Source organism: Tenrec ecaudatus, chromosome 17, assembly GCF_050624435.1.
Source record: "Tenrec ecaudatus isolate mTenEca1 chromosome 17, mTenEca1.hap1, whole genome shotgun sequence".
NCBI classification, from domain to species: domain Eukaryota; kingdom Metazoa; phylum Chordata; class Mammalia; order Afrosoricida; family Tenrecidae; genus Tenrec; species Tenrec ecaudatus.
In genome coordinates, this window is record NC_134546.1 from 57458599 (window position 1) to 57473948 (window position 15350).

At 44.7% G+C, this 15350-nt stretch overlaps 1 protein-coding gene across 7 annotated transcripts in view; it reads left to right on the top strand.

Moving 5' to 3' along the window:
* Nucleotides 1-14805: 14805 nt before the first annotated feature.
* CELF6 (CUGBP Elav-like family member 6) overlaps nucleotides 14806-15350 on the top strand; it is a 28229-nt gene continuing 27684 nt past the window's right edge. For 4 of the 7 annotated variants that reach the window (XM_075536131.1, XM_075536132.1, XM_075536130.1 and 1 more), the window contains exon 1: nucleotides 14923-15067. In XM_075536131.1, coding sequence (XP_075392246.1) covers nucleotides 14923-15067 — 145 coding nt within the window. Of the gene's footprint in view, nucleotides 15068-15350 lie in introns of all 7 variants that reach the window. The other 3 variants (XM_075536126.1, XM_075536129.1, XM_075536128.1) reach the window with 1 other exon arrangement.

The window sequence follows — 15350 nt, forward strand, 5'->3', positions numbered from 1 at the left end:
CCAGAGTAGTTCTCAAGACCTTCATATGCTGATGGGGCATGACTCACAAGAAGAAAGAGCTGCAAACCTCTCTTCATAATTGGAACCTGGTTTTCATTGCTGCTGTCGTTATTTTTAAGCCAGCTGGAACCACGGGGAGTGTCGCAGAGGAGAAAAAGAAGGTCCCTGCTGTTCCAGAGACCCCTAAAAAAAGTGAAGAAATTTCACAGACATAAGATCAAGCACCTGAGAAAAGTTTGCTCACAAGATGCTTCAAAAGGCCAGGGGGAAGCTTATCTGTGAGAAAGCTAAGCACGATCACCAGGAATTCAGGCAGATGTGCAGAACTGAAATCCGAATGGCGCCAATGGCAAGAGAAGCTGGCAACTTGCGTGCACCTGGACAACCCAACCTGAGACTGGTTATCAGGACTGGAGGTATCAATGGTGTGGGCCCAAAGGTTCCAAGCGGGTTGCCGCTTCTCCACCTTGGCCAGATTTTCAATGGCAGCTTTGCTAAGCTGAATAAGGCGTCAATTAACATGCCGAGGATTGTGGAACTATTGCAGTGAATAAATGGACTTACAAGTGTGGTGAGGGCAAAATCAATAAGAAGCACATTGGCCGAACAGATTACACTTTGATTGCACAGTGTCTTGGTACAGATGGCATCATCTGCATGGAGGATCTGATTCACGAGATCTAAGCAGTTGGGAAACACTTCAAAGAAGCAAGTAACTCCCTGAGGTCCTTCAAACGATCTTCTCCAGAGCTGGAGATGGCATGATGGAACTTTGGCAGACCAACAATTTCTTCCTCACAAACACCTTTTTTCAACAGCAAAAGCAGTGACTATACACGTGGACTCCTCAAGATGGAATTACACTGAAATCACATTGACTACATCTGTGGAAAGAGACCATGGCGAAGTTCAATATCAGCAGATAAAACCAGACCTGGGGATGACGGTGGAATAGACCATGAATTGCTCATATGTAAGTTCTGGTTGAAGCTGAAATTAAAACAAGTCCCTGAGAGCCAAAATACGAGTTTAAGCATACCCCATTTGAATTTCCATAACGCCTCAAGAACAGATTTGACACCTTGGACACTAAGGAACTGTACAATGACATGAAGAAAGCCAAAGGTAATTAAGAAGACAAGATGGATGTCAGAGGAGACCCTGAAGCTTGCTCTTAAACATAAAGTAGCTGAGGCAAATGGGAGAAATGGTGAAATCAAGTGCCAGCAGAAAAGAAAACTGTAAAGGGCAGTTTGAGAAGACAAAGTAAAATATTATAATCAAATGTGCAAAGGCCTGCAGCTGGGAAACCAAAAAGGAAGAGCATGCTATATCTTAAACTGAAAGAACCCAAGAAAAAAATTAAGCCTTGAGTTGCAATATTAAAAGATTCTTCTATGGGCAAAATAGTGAATGAAGCAGGAAGCGTCAAAAGAAGATGGAAAGGCAACGATGAAACATAACTTTCCTCCAGCTCCTAAAAGCTTCCTCCCCCCTCCCCCCTCCCCCACTATCATGATCCCAAGTCTACCTTACTAATCCGGCTAGACCAGAGGATGTACACTGGTACAGACAGGAACTGGAAACACAGGGAATCCAGGGCCGATGATCCCTTCAGGACCAGTGGTGAGAGTGGCGATACCAGGAGGGTGGAATAGAGATGGGACACTGATTATAAGGATCTACATATGACCTCCTCCCTGTGGGACGGACAACAGAAAAGTGGGTGAAGGGAGTCATCGGACAGGGCAAGATATGACAAAATAACAATTTATAAATTACCAAGGGTTCATGAGGGAGGGGGGAGCGAGGAGAGAGGGGGGAAATAATGAGGAGCTGATGCCAGGGGCTTAAGTGGAGAGCAGATGTTTTGAGAATGATGAGCGTAGTGAATGTACAGATGTGCTTTACACAATTGATGTATGTATGGATTGTGATAAGAGTTGTATGAGCCCCAATAAAATAATTTTTAAAAAAGATAGAAAGAATGCACTGTACCAAAAAGAACCAGTCAACATTCAACAATTTCAAGAGGTAGCATATGATTGATGACCAATTACACTGAAGGAAGAAGTCGAAGCTGCACAAAAAGCATTAGCCAAAAATAAGGCTCCAGGAATTGATGGAATCTCCACTGAAATGTTTCAGCAAGCTGAAGAAGCACTCACTGGTCTGTGCCAGGAAATTGGAAAGACAGCTACTTGCCCAACTGACTGGAAGAGATCCATATTTGCACTTACCCTAAAGAAAGGTGACCCCACAGAATGTTCAAATTATAGAACACTATCATTGATATCACATGCAAATAAAACATTGCTGAAGATCATCCAACAACAATTACAGTAGTCCATTGACAGGGAGCTGCCAGATGGTCAGGCAGGATTCAGAAGAGGATGTGGAACAAGGGATATAATTGATGATATCAGCTGGATCTTGGCTTAAAGCAGAGAATACCACAGAGATGTTTACTTGTGTTTTCTTGTCTATACAAAGGCTTTCAACTGTGTGGATCATAATAAACCATGGGGAAGAATGGGAATTCTAAAACACTCGCATTCACGTGGAACCTATGCATGGATCAAGAGGCAGCTGTGTGATGGGAACAAAGGAATCCTTCAGGTGTAAATGAGGAAAGGTGTGCATCAGCGTTGTATTCGCTCACCATACTTAGTCTATCTGTATGCTGACAAAATAATTAGAAAAGATGGATCAAACAAAGATAATTGCAGCATCAAGATTGAAGGAAGGCTGAAAGCCAACCTGCGGTATGCAGATGACACAACCTTCCTTGCTAGAAGTGAGGAGGACTTGAAGTACTTGCTGATGAAAATCAGAGACTGACATCTTCAGGGTGAATTACAACTCCATGTGAAGAAAACAATCGTCTTCACACCTGGATCAATAAGTAACATCATGATAAACAAAGAAAAGATTGAGGTTGTCAAGGATTTCATCTTGCTTGGATCGATAATCGATGTACATGGAAGCAGCCGCCAAAGAGATCAAACGATGCAGTGTGCTGGCTGAATCTTCGGCATAAGACCTGCAAGCGTTGAAAAGCAAGGATGTCATTTTGAGGGCAAAGATGCCCTTGACCCAAGCCATGGTATTTCCAATCATCTGATATGTAAACTGAAAGCTGGACCCTGGATAAGGAAGACTGGAGAAGAATGGAAGCATTTGAATTATGGTGCTGGCTGGGAAGACTGAAAGCGCTGCACACTGCCAGAAGTACCAACAGATCTATGTTGGAGAGTACAATCAGAATGCTCGTTACGGGAAAGGATGGTAAACTTTGTTTCACATAGTTTGGACATGGTATCAGTAGAGAGCAGAACTTCGAAAAGGACATCATGCTTGGTGAAGCAGAGGGGGGCAGCGAATCTCTTGACCGGTGCTTCCGTGAGCATTGATTGGGGATCCAAGCAAGATGAAATTCTCGATGACTGCAGTTTTATCATTCATCGCGATAGATGTCATCTGTTGGTCTAGTTGAGAAGATGTGGGCTTCCTTTATCCTGAGTTGTAATCTATACTGAAGGCTGCAGGTTCTTATCTTCATCTGCAAATGCATCGAGTCCTGCTTGCTTTCAGTTAGCAAGGTGGTATCATCTTGAAGATTGCTATACTATAAGGTTTTCTTCTGTTCCTGATGTCATTTTTCTTCATATATTACAGCTTCTCAGATTATTCGCTCAGTATACAGACTGAAAGGATACAACCCTGGCACACATTTTTCCTGGTTTTAAACCACAAGGTATTCCTTTGTTCTAGGTGAATGACCGCCTCTTGGTTCATGTACAAGTTCTTCATGAGCACAATGAAGTACTCTAGAATTCCCATTCTTCTCAATATGATCCATAGTTTGCTATGATCCACACAGTCAAATACCTTTTCAGTCAATAAAACACAAGTAACCATCTTTGTGGGATTCTCTGCTTTCAGCCCAGATCCATCTGACATCAGCAATGATACCCTTCGTACCATGTCCTCTTGAGTCAAGCTTGAATTTCTGGCAGCTCCCTGTCAATATATTATTGCACCCATTGTTGAGTTAACTTCAGGAAAAATGTCACTTCCATATGATATTAAAGATATTGTTCAACAAGTTCTGCGTTCTATTGGATCTTATTTCTTTGGATAGCACACATAGGAATCCTTCTGTCAATTGACCAGGTTTCAAGTTTCCTGGCATAGGTGACTGAGTGCTTCCAGGGCTTCATCAGCTGGTTGACATATTTCTACTGGAATTACATTGATTCCTGGAGTCTTGTGTTTCGCTAATACCTTCCATGCTGCTTGGATGTCTTCAGCATTATTTGTTTATGATCATACACCACCTCTGTCCAGTTCTTTTGGCTGCAGTGACTCTATTCCATCAACTTTTTGTTTTGTTTTCATTCCGTCATCTTTTGATACTTCCTGCTTCGTTCAATATTTTGTCCCTAGAGTCCTTAAACATTGTCACTTGAAGCATGGTCGTTTTCTTCAGTCCCTTCGGTTTGAGACAGGCTGTGTTATTCCTTTTTGGTTTTCAAATGTCATGCTTTACACACTTCATTACATTGCTTTCCTTGGTCTTCTCGATCAGCCCTTTAACTTTTTCTGTTCGGCTTTTTGGGTTCATCGTTTCTTCCATTTGCCTGATTTACTCGCTCAGGAAGAGCATGCTTCAGAGTCTCTTCTGACTTCCACTCTCATATTTCCTGTCTTCCTCATTACCTTTGGTGTTCTTCAGATGCGGTCCTCTTGATGTTATTCCCTGAGTCCTGGGTCTTCTGTCATTTATGTCCAATCTGTTAGCAAAATTCAGGTGCGATATATTCGAGGTTGTATTTTGGCCCTCGTGGATTTGCTTTCATTTTTCCTCAGCTTCAACTTGAACTAATACATGAGCAATTGCAATGGTCATATGTAATAGTCTGTTCAGCAGTCTGCCCCTGTCCTCATTTTGGTTGTTAAAATCGAGCTATTCCATTATCTCTTCCCACAAATGTAGTCAATTTGATCTCGGTGTGGTCTGTCTGCGGAGGTCCATGTGTCGTTTCCATGTATGTTGTCGAAAAAAAGATATCTGCGATGAAGAAGTCGCCGTTCTTATAAAATTCTCTCCTGTGATCTCCAGCCTCATTTCTATCACCAAGGTTCTACTTCCCAACTCCTGATCTAGTCTCTTTGCTTCCAACTTCCGCATTCCAATCACAAATAATGACCGGTGCATCTTGACAGAATGTTTGATCGATTTGAGGCTGAAGAAGTTGGTGAAATCCTTCAATGTCCTTATCACTAGCTTCAGGGGTTGGTAAACTTGAATAACAGTTGTATTTACTAGACTTCTTAAGAGCATGTAGCGGGTTTGAGTAAATGAAGACCACCACAGCGTCCAAATCCGTGAATTCTTTATTCTATCAGGCTAGCCTGGACTGCAGAGGGAACATTACAAGGTATAGCCCACCATGCCGCATCCCGATGTTTCTTTGCCCCGAGCCTCTTATGGCATTCAGGAAGCAAGCATGGTACAGAAAGCAGAAAAAGCAAGTTCAAATTCGTATATCATTAAGCAAGTGATACTGACAGAAGTTAAAACAAAGCGGATTGGGGCAAAGTTCTTAGGGGCCTTGTTTGATAACTCTTTCCTGGATCTTGTCTTCAGTTAAGCCTGCCAGGCAAGGAAAGATAATACTCCCTCCCTTGGGAGAATGACTTATGATTTTGTCATGAGAGGAGCAGGGGAGGGCTTCCTGGGAATGAAGGAATTTTGTGGCGGTTTTAACTTAGCCTAATTTAAACAATGGGGTGATATGAGCTTGTCGACTTCAGGCATGTAGGGCTCTCAAGAACTAATGTGTCCAAGGAAATAAAATAAAAGACAAGATTGAAAATTTTGGCAGAAACCTGAAAAAATATAAAAGCAATCATAAGCAAATATGTAGGCAAATCTAAATGAATAATGTATTAGGTGGAGTTGACTAGAGAAATAAATCCATATATATATATATATATATATATATATATATATATATATATATATATATATATATATATATATATATGAAAGCACTTTATATCAGAATAATTGTATATGAAGAAAACATTCCAGCCCAGTCTAGATCAAGTCCCTAAGTTCAATATTGGCCTGTCAGTCCAACCAACACTAGTCAAAAAATCCTTCTTCAGACTCACGCAGTCACATGCAATGAATGATGCAAAATGCAGGGAGATCACAGGCCGGTTGGTGCAATGACTTATGGATCAGTTAGGTAGTCAGAATAGGGATCAAGCAGGGTTATCTCCCTAGATGCCTACATTGGGACACAACAAAGGAGTGTGAAATAAATCAGGCACCCATTAGACACCTATGGGAAAATCCGCAACTGAGCATGCTCAGACGCAGGACCCCTGGGCTCAGGTGGGAGATCCACTGGAATGCACAGACTAGGCCCGGCCACGTAACAGTACACAGGTGGACCTAAACTCAGCCAATGAGGGCAGCCAATACCTTCAACACTAGCTCCCCAGCCATGGGAGATAAAAGCAGACAAGGGCAGGCCATCAGCCTCTTTCACACCTCTCTTACCCTTCTCTGGTCCAGGTGCACTCTAGCAGGTTGGAGGGTGGGGGTGGATACATGCCACCTGGGCCTGGGGCCTGAGCTCCCTCTCAGGGCACTCTTTTGGGCTTTCCTGCTCTCGGTCCCTGAGGCTTCCCGTAAATACCTGAAACCTCTTTTTTCCTCACTTGCATTACAAATGTGCTTCTGCCGCATGAATTCTTTCAGTATTGCGAAGCAAGAAATGCTGTACTCTAGAAACCTAACATAGTTGGTTCCGTGGCTTGGATAAAGACCTTTGCACTTCACCTTTAAGGTAGACCCAGGTCAGGACACTCTTCTGTCCCTGGAGCGGGCACAGGTCTCTGCCTACCTGACTCACTTCTGCTGTCCTTCCATTTTGGACTTCACCTCGCCCCCTTGGAAAGACAGCAGCTCCGGGGGCTGGGTGGACCTTAAACCGCCAGGTGTGCGGTTTGAAAACCCCGGCCTAGTCCGTGGATCTTATGGGACCCAACCCTGCCCTTGGAAGCTGCCATCGGTGGGAGCCAACTTGCCGCTGATGTCGCCCAGGGTCACGTGTAATGTCAATAACCGTGGGATCTGAGAGATGGCTGCTGGACCCCTTTACCCCGCCCCCCATGTGTCTGCCCTCCTACGCTACCATGCGTTTCCTGCCTCCACGTTTGGCCACGTGTCTACCCTCCTACCCTTCTATGCGATTCCTGCCCTACGTTTCACTATCTGCAACTCCTGAAGCCTCCATTCCTGTGGCCTTTCTGGAAGACTGCAGCCTGCAGGCTCAGCACTCTGTTCCCCAGGCTACCGTTCCACCCTTCCTTTGCTTCTGGCACATGTCAGTCCGTGTTGCCGCCTTCCTAGTGACCTTCAAACTGCTGCTCACTCATGCTGTTTAATCTGTTGGGCTCTCTGCAGGACACCCATTTCTCTTCCCTGACTCAGCCATATTGCATGCAGGATGCTGACTCATTGCCAATATGGTGTCTCTTGCTCCACTCACTGGTCCAACGACGTGTCCGTGGAGGTTGGACTTTGATTTCTCCTGGGCCCCTACTGGGCCTTCCCCCCACCCCTGGTCCTTCCAGTTCCTCAGGAATACCTTGTTCTCTTGAATTCAGCTATTTTGGTTTCGGTGTTTGGTCTTTGTTTTCCTGTCTGTTTCCTTTTGTCAAGCTTCTTCCAAAAGGCTTTTGAAAGTATGGTTACTAAACAATTACTCATCCCGTAGACCACTCAAGAGGTTTTTTAAGCCTAGCTGTGCCTTTTGCCTATACAAATCAGCCAAGGATTCCAATTTCCTTAATAACTACATTCATCTTAAGCCATTAGACAGGTTCCCCTCCCCTTCAGAGGTTCTAGTGAGACCACTCCTAGCCAGTAGTCCCCTTCGAAGGTCTTGGTTAGACCACCCATTACTCAATAGTCCTCTTTGAAGGCCCTGATGGGTCACCCTTAGTCATTGACTCCCTTCAAAGGTCCTCAAGGTGCCACTCATAACCAGTCCTACCCTAATGACTGTTTTTTGTACTGCATCCTGTCTATTGGGCTAGATTTGACCCGCAGACGCTAACAAAGTGGCAACTAGTGTTCTCCTGAAACTCCATCTGGCCCCAGTAGAGTCTAGGTGAAGGGAATCCTGGCCAAAGCATAGCACCCTCCCCCTCCCTCTCTAATACAGCAATGTGCCATTTAAGTAGCCCAATGTCAGGAGGCCGCCCATCAACAGGGGTTTATCCAGGCCCAAGGGGAGGAAAACTAACCCCCTTGTTCCTTCCTGGAGACCCGGTTCTTATAAAAACTTGAAAGGAAGGTTCCCCGATTCCCAGCTCCAGTCAATCTGGAAAGGTCCCTTCAGTAATTCTATCCCCACTGCCATTAAAGTTCCAGGACCAAGTGCATGGATCCACCTTTCACGGGTAAAACTGTGGAAACGATTGGAACCAAGTCCCTCAGACGCAGATCAAATGGAGCCAGATAAGAACACGTGCAAACCATTACACAGCCTTAAAGTGGTGTTTCGCTGACACCCACAAACAGCCAAATGCCCTGCAGAAACCTTGCCTCTAATTCACAGCAGTTGTTAACTTAGTAAATGCTAAGATAATTCCTGTGTTTAAAGGAAGCTCGCAGGTGATACCTGTCAATCCAGTGTTAATACCTCCTGAGATTTTCTTTGGAATCTCTAAGTGTGAGACTCACCCATACTTCCAAGAGCATTGCTATCCTATAGCTTTTGCCCCAGCCTTACCTAAACTGTTCACCTATTTTATTTCTTCCATAAGTCGTCAGATTATTAATGACACTGAGCCAAGTTTGTGGATCCCCAGTGCCTGGATCACCCCAGTCTCATACACCATGGGACCCTAAGTAGATGGCAACCCCTCCCAATAGAGCATGAAGTGTGTGTGGACCCCAAACCACACTTTGTGTCCATTAACAGCAGGAAGCAGCCAGAGACGGTCGTCACCCAGTACCCCTAAAGATTTGGTTCAACACTCCTTCAGTGGGGAAATGTTAGGTAGCCAGAATAGGGGTGAAGGGGGATTGTCTCCCCAGATGCCCACATAGAGTCACCACAAAAGCATTGGAAAGAAATCAGGCACTTATTAGACACCCATGAGAAAATCCAGAATTGAGCATGCTCACACACAGGCTGCCTTGGTCCAGGTGGGATGTCCACCTGGATGCACAGACTAGGTTCAGCCACATGACATCACACAGGTGGGCCTAAACTCAGCCAATGAGGACAGCCAATACCTTCAACCACACCTTCCCAGATGTAGGAAATAAAAGCAGCCACTGGAATGCAGACAACCTCTTTTACATCTCTCTTTTACTCTTCTCTTGTTTGGGTGTGCTCTTGCAGGTTGGAGGGCAGGGGTGCATATGTACCACCTGGGCCTGGGGGCCTGAGCCCCCTCTCAGGGTGCTCTTTTGGGATTTCCTGCTTTGGACCCTGGGATTTCCTGTGAATACCTGAAACTTCCCTTTTCCTCATAAAAGTCACTTGGATTACAAATGTGCTTCTGCCATGTGAATTCTTTCGAGTAGAAGTCACTCCAGAAACCTAACATATTCAATGGGCAATGGAAGCATCTCAGCACTGGGGTGGACTTCTCGCTCTCAGAGTATGGGTCTTCAACAAGAAGGTGAAGCAGAGAGAGAGAGGAAGTTCCCAGAATTCTCGTAAGAAGGCCACACCCACAGTCTGTGAGCTGATTGACAGGCTAAACTCCACCCCTTCACTTATTTATCAGGTTGACATGAAATTATGTAACTACCACAAATATTGTCTGTGTAAAGTAATAATTATGATTCTTCTGGTATTTAAGCATGTTAATATACTTTTTAAAATGTTAAAAGACTTAAAAAAACAAGTCAAAGGTGGAGAATGGAGTTAATGTTTTGGGAGTTCTTTCATTATTCAAAAACTCACTGTGGTTGAGTCAATGCTGACTCATCAACCCTATTCGCAGAATTAGTAGAACTTCTCCTGTGAGATTCAGAGACTGTAACTCTTTAGGAATGTAGAAAGCCTCATCTTTATCCTGAGGAGCAGATGGTGGTTTTGAACTAGCTGACCTTGTGGTTAACAGCCACCATATCGCTACTATACCACCCAGGGCTCCTCATCATTCAAAAAGTGTATAAAATTTCTCATTGGGCTGTGATCTGCATGGTCAGCAGTTCAAAACCACCAGTGAGAGAAAGACTGGACTTTCTACTCCTGTAAATAGTTACAGGCTCAGAAACCTGTAGAGGGGTTGACTTGACTTGAGAGCAATGAGTATGCTTTGCATTTTGAATAGTAAGTCAGGGGCTTATCTTGGATATAGTATCAGGAAAGACCAATCTCTAGAAAAGAGCATCCTTTTTGGCAAAGGACCAATAAAAACGGGGTAAATCTTTAATGTGATAGATTGAGACAATTAGCCACCACATGGACTCAAAACTTAGCAAAGATCCCAATAGAGGAAATTAGCCTGCTGTCAGCCAAAACAATAAACTCTAACATATTTATATTTAGTTTGTTAAAAAACTCAAAATTTAACAGCCCCCTCTCTTGCAGTAAAAATTGCTTTTGGGCTTCATCAGTAGGGATGCTCTAACATAGGAAGGAGGTCTTACAAGGACATTAAGATCAGTAGCCAGGCAGGAAGCATTTCCTACTCGGTGAGCTCAGGGATAGTGGTCTGTTAAGGCCAGGCGAGCAGGCATCCTCCAGTTTAGAAAAATAAGAGTGCATGAAGTTTCAGGAGAGGGTGGTCTCATGATCCCTGAAGAAAAGTAAGTATAGATCATTTCCTAAGGATCATTGTAAAACCTGCCTTGTTAGAATATTACTCATTTCCTGTGGTCATTGTGAAAAACCTGCAAATTTCTTCCTGTGGTCATTGGGAAACCTGCTTCTGTCACATCGTTTTTGGATGTAATTTGCTTGACTGTCACTGGATTTTTGAAATGGTTTGAAAGTAGCAAGCCCCACTGTTTCCTTCTGTCAGCGCTTGCAGAAATAAATGTAGAAATTCTCCAATTAACCCGATCTCTGTCTTTGGCAGAAACAATGACAGGCAGTCCCAGACCCCTTGTCTGCCAGAAACAATACCAGGTAGTAAAACTGTCTTTACTTACAGATGGTATGATCTCCTATGTAGAAAATACAATTGAATCTATTTTTAAGCTATTAAAACTAGTAACTCAGTCACAGGAAACAGATCAAAAGTCAAATATATTCCAAAGTCAAATAGATTCCTATCTATAATCAACAAACGATCAGAAGTTGACATTTAAAAAAATACCACTTAAGATAGCATAAAAAAATTGAAACACTTAGGTATACAACTGACAAAGGACTTGAAAAGCTCATACACTGAAAACTATAACATTGCTAAAAGAAAATATAAATCTGGCAAGTTAGTGGTAATATAATTTGAAAAAAAGATAGTAATAATAGTTGTACAACATGAAGAATGTAATCAATCTCACTGAAATTTATATGTATAAAGTAAGTGTTATACTGACCAGTTGTTTTGATGAGCATATTTTCACCACCACCACCAGTACCCTCCAAACGAGAATGAAAGGGAAGTGAAGACACTCGGTTGAAGGAAAACTAAGAGGATTGGTTACCAGCTGAATTCCTCTAACAGACTGACTAAAGGAAGTTATTGAGACGGAAATGAAATGATAAAAGAAGAAGACTTGGAATATTAGGAAGAAAGATGGTAGAAATAATGAAAAATATGGATATATCCAAGTCTTTCCTTCTCTTAACTTTTCTAAATTATGGTTGACAGTTAATTAAAGGAAAAGTTATATAGTCTGATGTGGTTCTCAAAGTATGTAAAGAAAATATTTAAGAAAATGATAAATGAAGGAGAGTATGGTGACTTAAAGGTAGGTAAGGTTTCTACAGTTCACTTGAACTGGTAAAATGTCACTGCTTGTAGACTACAATACTTTTTTTTCGGTATAATGTAATGTGTAGAAGAAGAAACAAGTAGTCCATGGAAGGCAGGAAAAATAAAACAAATGAAGAATAGAGTGAGGAAATAGAAGATAATAACTCAATGACAGACTTAAGCCCAACCATGGCAATAATTGCACTCAATGTAAATGATCTAAATAAATCCTTGAAAAGACAATAACTGGCAGAATGAATAAAAAGATTATATGTTGTCTACCGGAAGCTCACTTCAAATATGGCGATGACAGTGAGTAAGCTGAAAGAAGGCCCGGTAGTATAGTGGGGTACTGAGCTGCTAACCACAAGAATAGCTGCTTCTCAGGGAAAAGTTGAGTTTTTCTGCTCCCACAAAGATTGACAGCCTCAGTTCCACTCTGCCCTAAAGGGTCACCGTGCGCTAGAATGAACTCCATGGCAGTCAAGGAGAGATTGGAAGTAAGCGGACAGAAAATGATATACTCTGTCAATATTCATCAGAAAGCAATGTCTGATAACGTAGAACTCAAAGCAAGATATTTACTAGTAACCGAGAGCGACATTACATAATTATAAAAGAGTCGATCCATCAAGAAGACAGGTTGTTGGGTGCCCGTAAGCTGGTTCCAATTCATAGCAACCCTAAGTACAAGGGAATGAGAAACACTGCTCTGTCTTGTGCCATGCTAAGAATTGTTGTTATAGCGATCCTTAATGTGTGTGCTGCAAGCAGAGCTCCAAAATACGTGAAGGAAAAGCTGACAAGTGAAAGGAGAATAGACAAATTCACGAATACGATTTGAGATTGCCAATATCCCTCTCTCAACAACTGATAAAATGGACTAGACAGAAAATCAGCAAAAATACCGATAAAATCAACCAACAGGATCTAACTGACATTGATAAAATACCAAGACATTTATAAAAATTATACAACAGTAGAATACAGATTATTTTAAGAATTTACAGAAAATTTCCCAAGATAGATCACTTCATGACTAAACAAACCCCAAACAAACAAACAAAAGCAACCTTCCACATATGTAAATGAAATGAAATTGTAGAGTTATTTAGGTATAATTTAGGTGTGTTCTCTGGCAACAGGAGAATCACCAAGCATTGGGAAACTAAACATGCTTCTAAATATTCTCTCATCAAAGAAGACGACGCAAAGAAATTTTCAAAATGCATTGAACTGAATAAAAGGAAAATGTCTGAAAACCCATTTCATGGTCATTAATTACAAGGAGTGGTTTTCTAGTAAATGAAAAAAATAGAAAAAAATAATGATTTTCCTCTGAATATTGATGGAATATTTTTCAGTGATTCGTTGCTATGACTGCACCCCAGTCGTTTCTCATAATGGCCGACAGACACAGTTTAATAAAAACCAATCAAAGCAATAGAAATAGAAATTTTATGGCAGAAATATTTTTATGAAAAATATATAATTTATTATTTCTCTTTATTGTGTTACTTTTACATAGAAACGTCTGGCCCATCAAGAGACTTGCCAGACATGTGAAGAATAATAAAATTCTGTCGCCCCTGATATTTTGTCAACTTGTACTCATATCCATAAAACATAACCTCACATATTTTCAGGCTTGTTTTTATGAATATGTAATTGTGAGAATAAGAGAAAACTTAGCAAATTGTACGCTTGGTTTACAACTTTTACATGATTGGACACGTGGTACGTGGACTTCTGTGTGCACTCCTGCTCCGGGGTCCAGCAAATGCTGGGAGCGGGTCCGTCCCTAACCAACTTGAGCCCCCACTTCCTTTTCCGGAAGGTGCTCGGGCTCGCTAGCTCCCAGAACTGGGGGTGACCCGGGCACTTGGCACCCCCACAACTGGGGTGACGAAAGGATTGCTCATATGGGTTCCCGCTCGCTCTTGGAGAGGAATCTGTTCAGGGAGTGTTCCGAGTGTCTGCTTTCTCCATTCTTCTTCCGCCAGTTAGGATGTCGGAGGAGAGGAAGATGAAGATGAGGATGCTCCAGACTCACGAGTAAAGTGGTCGGAGACCCGCGAGAGAGATTTGTGATGAAGCGCGTTGGGACCGGCTGCGGGGGATTGGCGTTGGCTGTGAGGACGGAGAGGAGGAATCCCCATCCACGCCCGCAAATGACTGGAGGTGTGTGTGAGCGTGTGTGGGTGTGTGTGTGTGTGTGTGTGCGTGTGCGTGTGTGTGAGGGAGGCGTGAGCTCCGACTCCCGCAGGCACCAGCACGCATGACGAAGCGGCTTCTCTTCGCGCTGTCCAAGGCGCACACTCGCGACCGTGCACGGCCACGCCCGCACACACTCGACACACACTGGGCGGCCGAGGGTCCGGTTGCCATAGCAAGCAGGAGCGCGTGAGCCCGGCCGCCCCTCCCGCCCCGGGCCGAGCCCGGTCAACTCCGGCTCTGATTGGCCACTGCTTCTACATTATGCAAATCATTTGCGTAGACCCGGCAGCCAGCTATTTGACGTCACCAAGCTCGGGGGCTGGAGCGAGGGGCTCGACTCCGGGAGAGCTCTGGCTGGATCCCCGAGAGCGCGGCGCTGGGACCCCACGCCAGACCCCGGCGCCTTCCGCCTGGGCGGGCCCCGCCCCCGCGCCCGGCCCCGCCCCTCTCCGCCCGCCCCACCCTCTCTGCGCCCGGACCCCGCCCCCTGCCAGCCCCCCGCCCTCGCCGCCCGGGCCCCGCCCCCTCCCCCTGGCCCTCTCCACCGGTCCAGGGAGGGGACGGCGGGACAGGCGGGACCGGTGGGACCGGCGGGAGGGCGGACCGGGCGGGGACATGGCCGCTGCGCCCGGAGGGTCTCTGCCGCCCGCCGGCCCTGGCCCACGCTTGGGTTTCAGCACCACGGACAGCGGCGTCGGCCTGAGCGGGCTGAACCCGGGTCCCGCCGTCCCCATGAAGGACCACGACGCCATCAAGCTCTTCGTGGGGCAGATCCCGCGGGGCTTGGACGAGCAGGACCTCAAGCCGCTGTTCGAGGAGTTCGGCCGCATCTACGAGCTGACGGTGCTGAAGGACCGGCTCACCGGCCTCCACAAAGGTGCGCGGGGGCAGCCCAGCCCAGCCCAGCCCAGCCCAGCCCCAATCTGATTAGCGTGCAGCCGGGCCCAAACCCCAGCCCCCTCCGCAGCCCCGTCCTAGTCGGAACGAAAGCCAGTCCAACACCAGTCCATCACCAGCCCCACCTCAGGCCAGTCCCCTCCCAGCTCACAGAACCCTCAACCCAGAATTTTCTCTGGTCAACATCTCCTCCAGTCTAGCTGCCAACTCCCTTACCTCTCATACTCAACAGCCTGCCTTTCTCTTAAACCTCTCCTTTATCC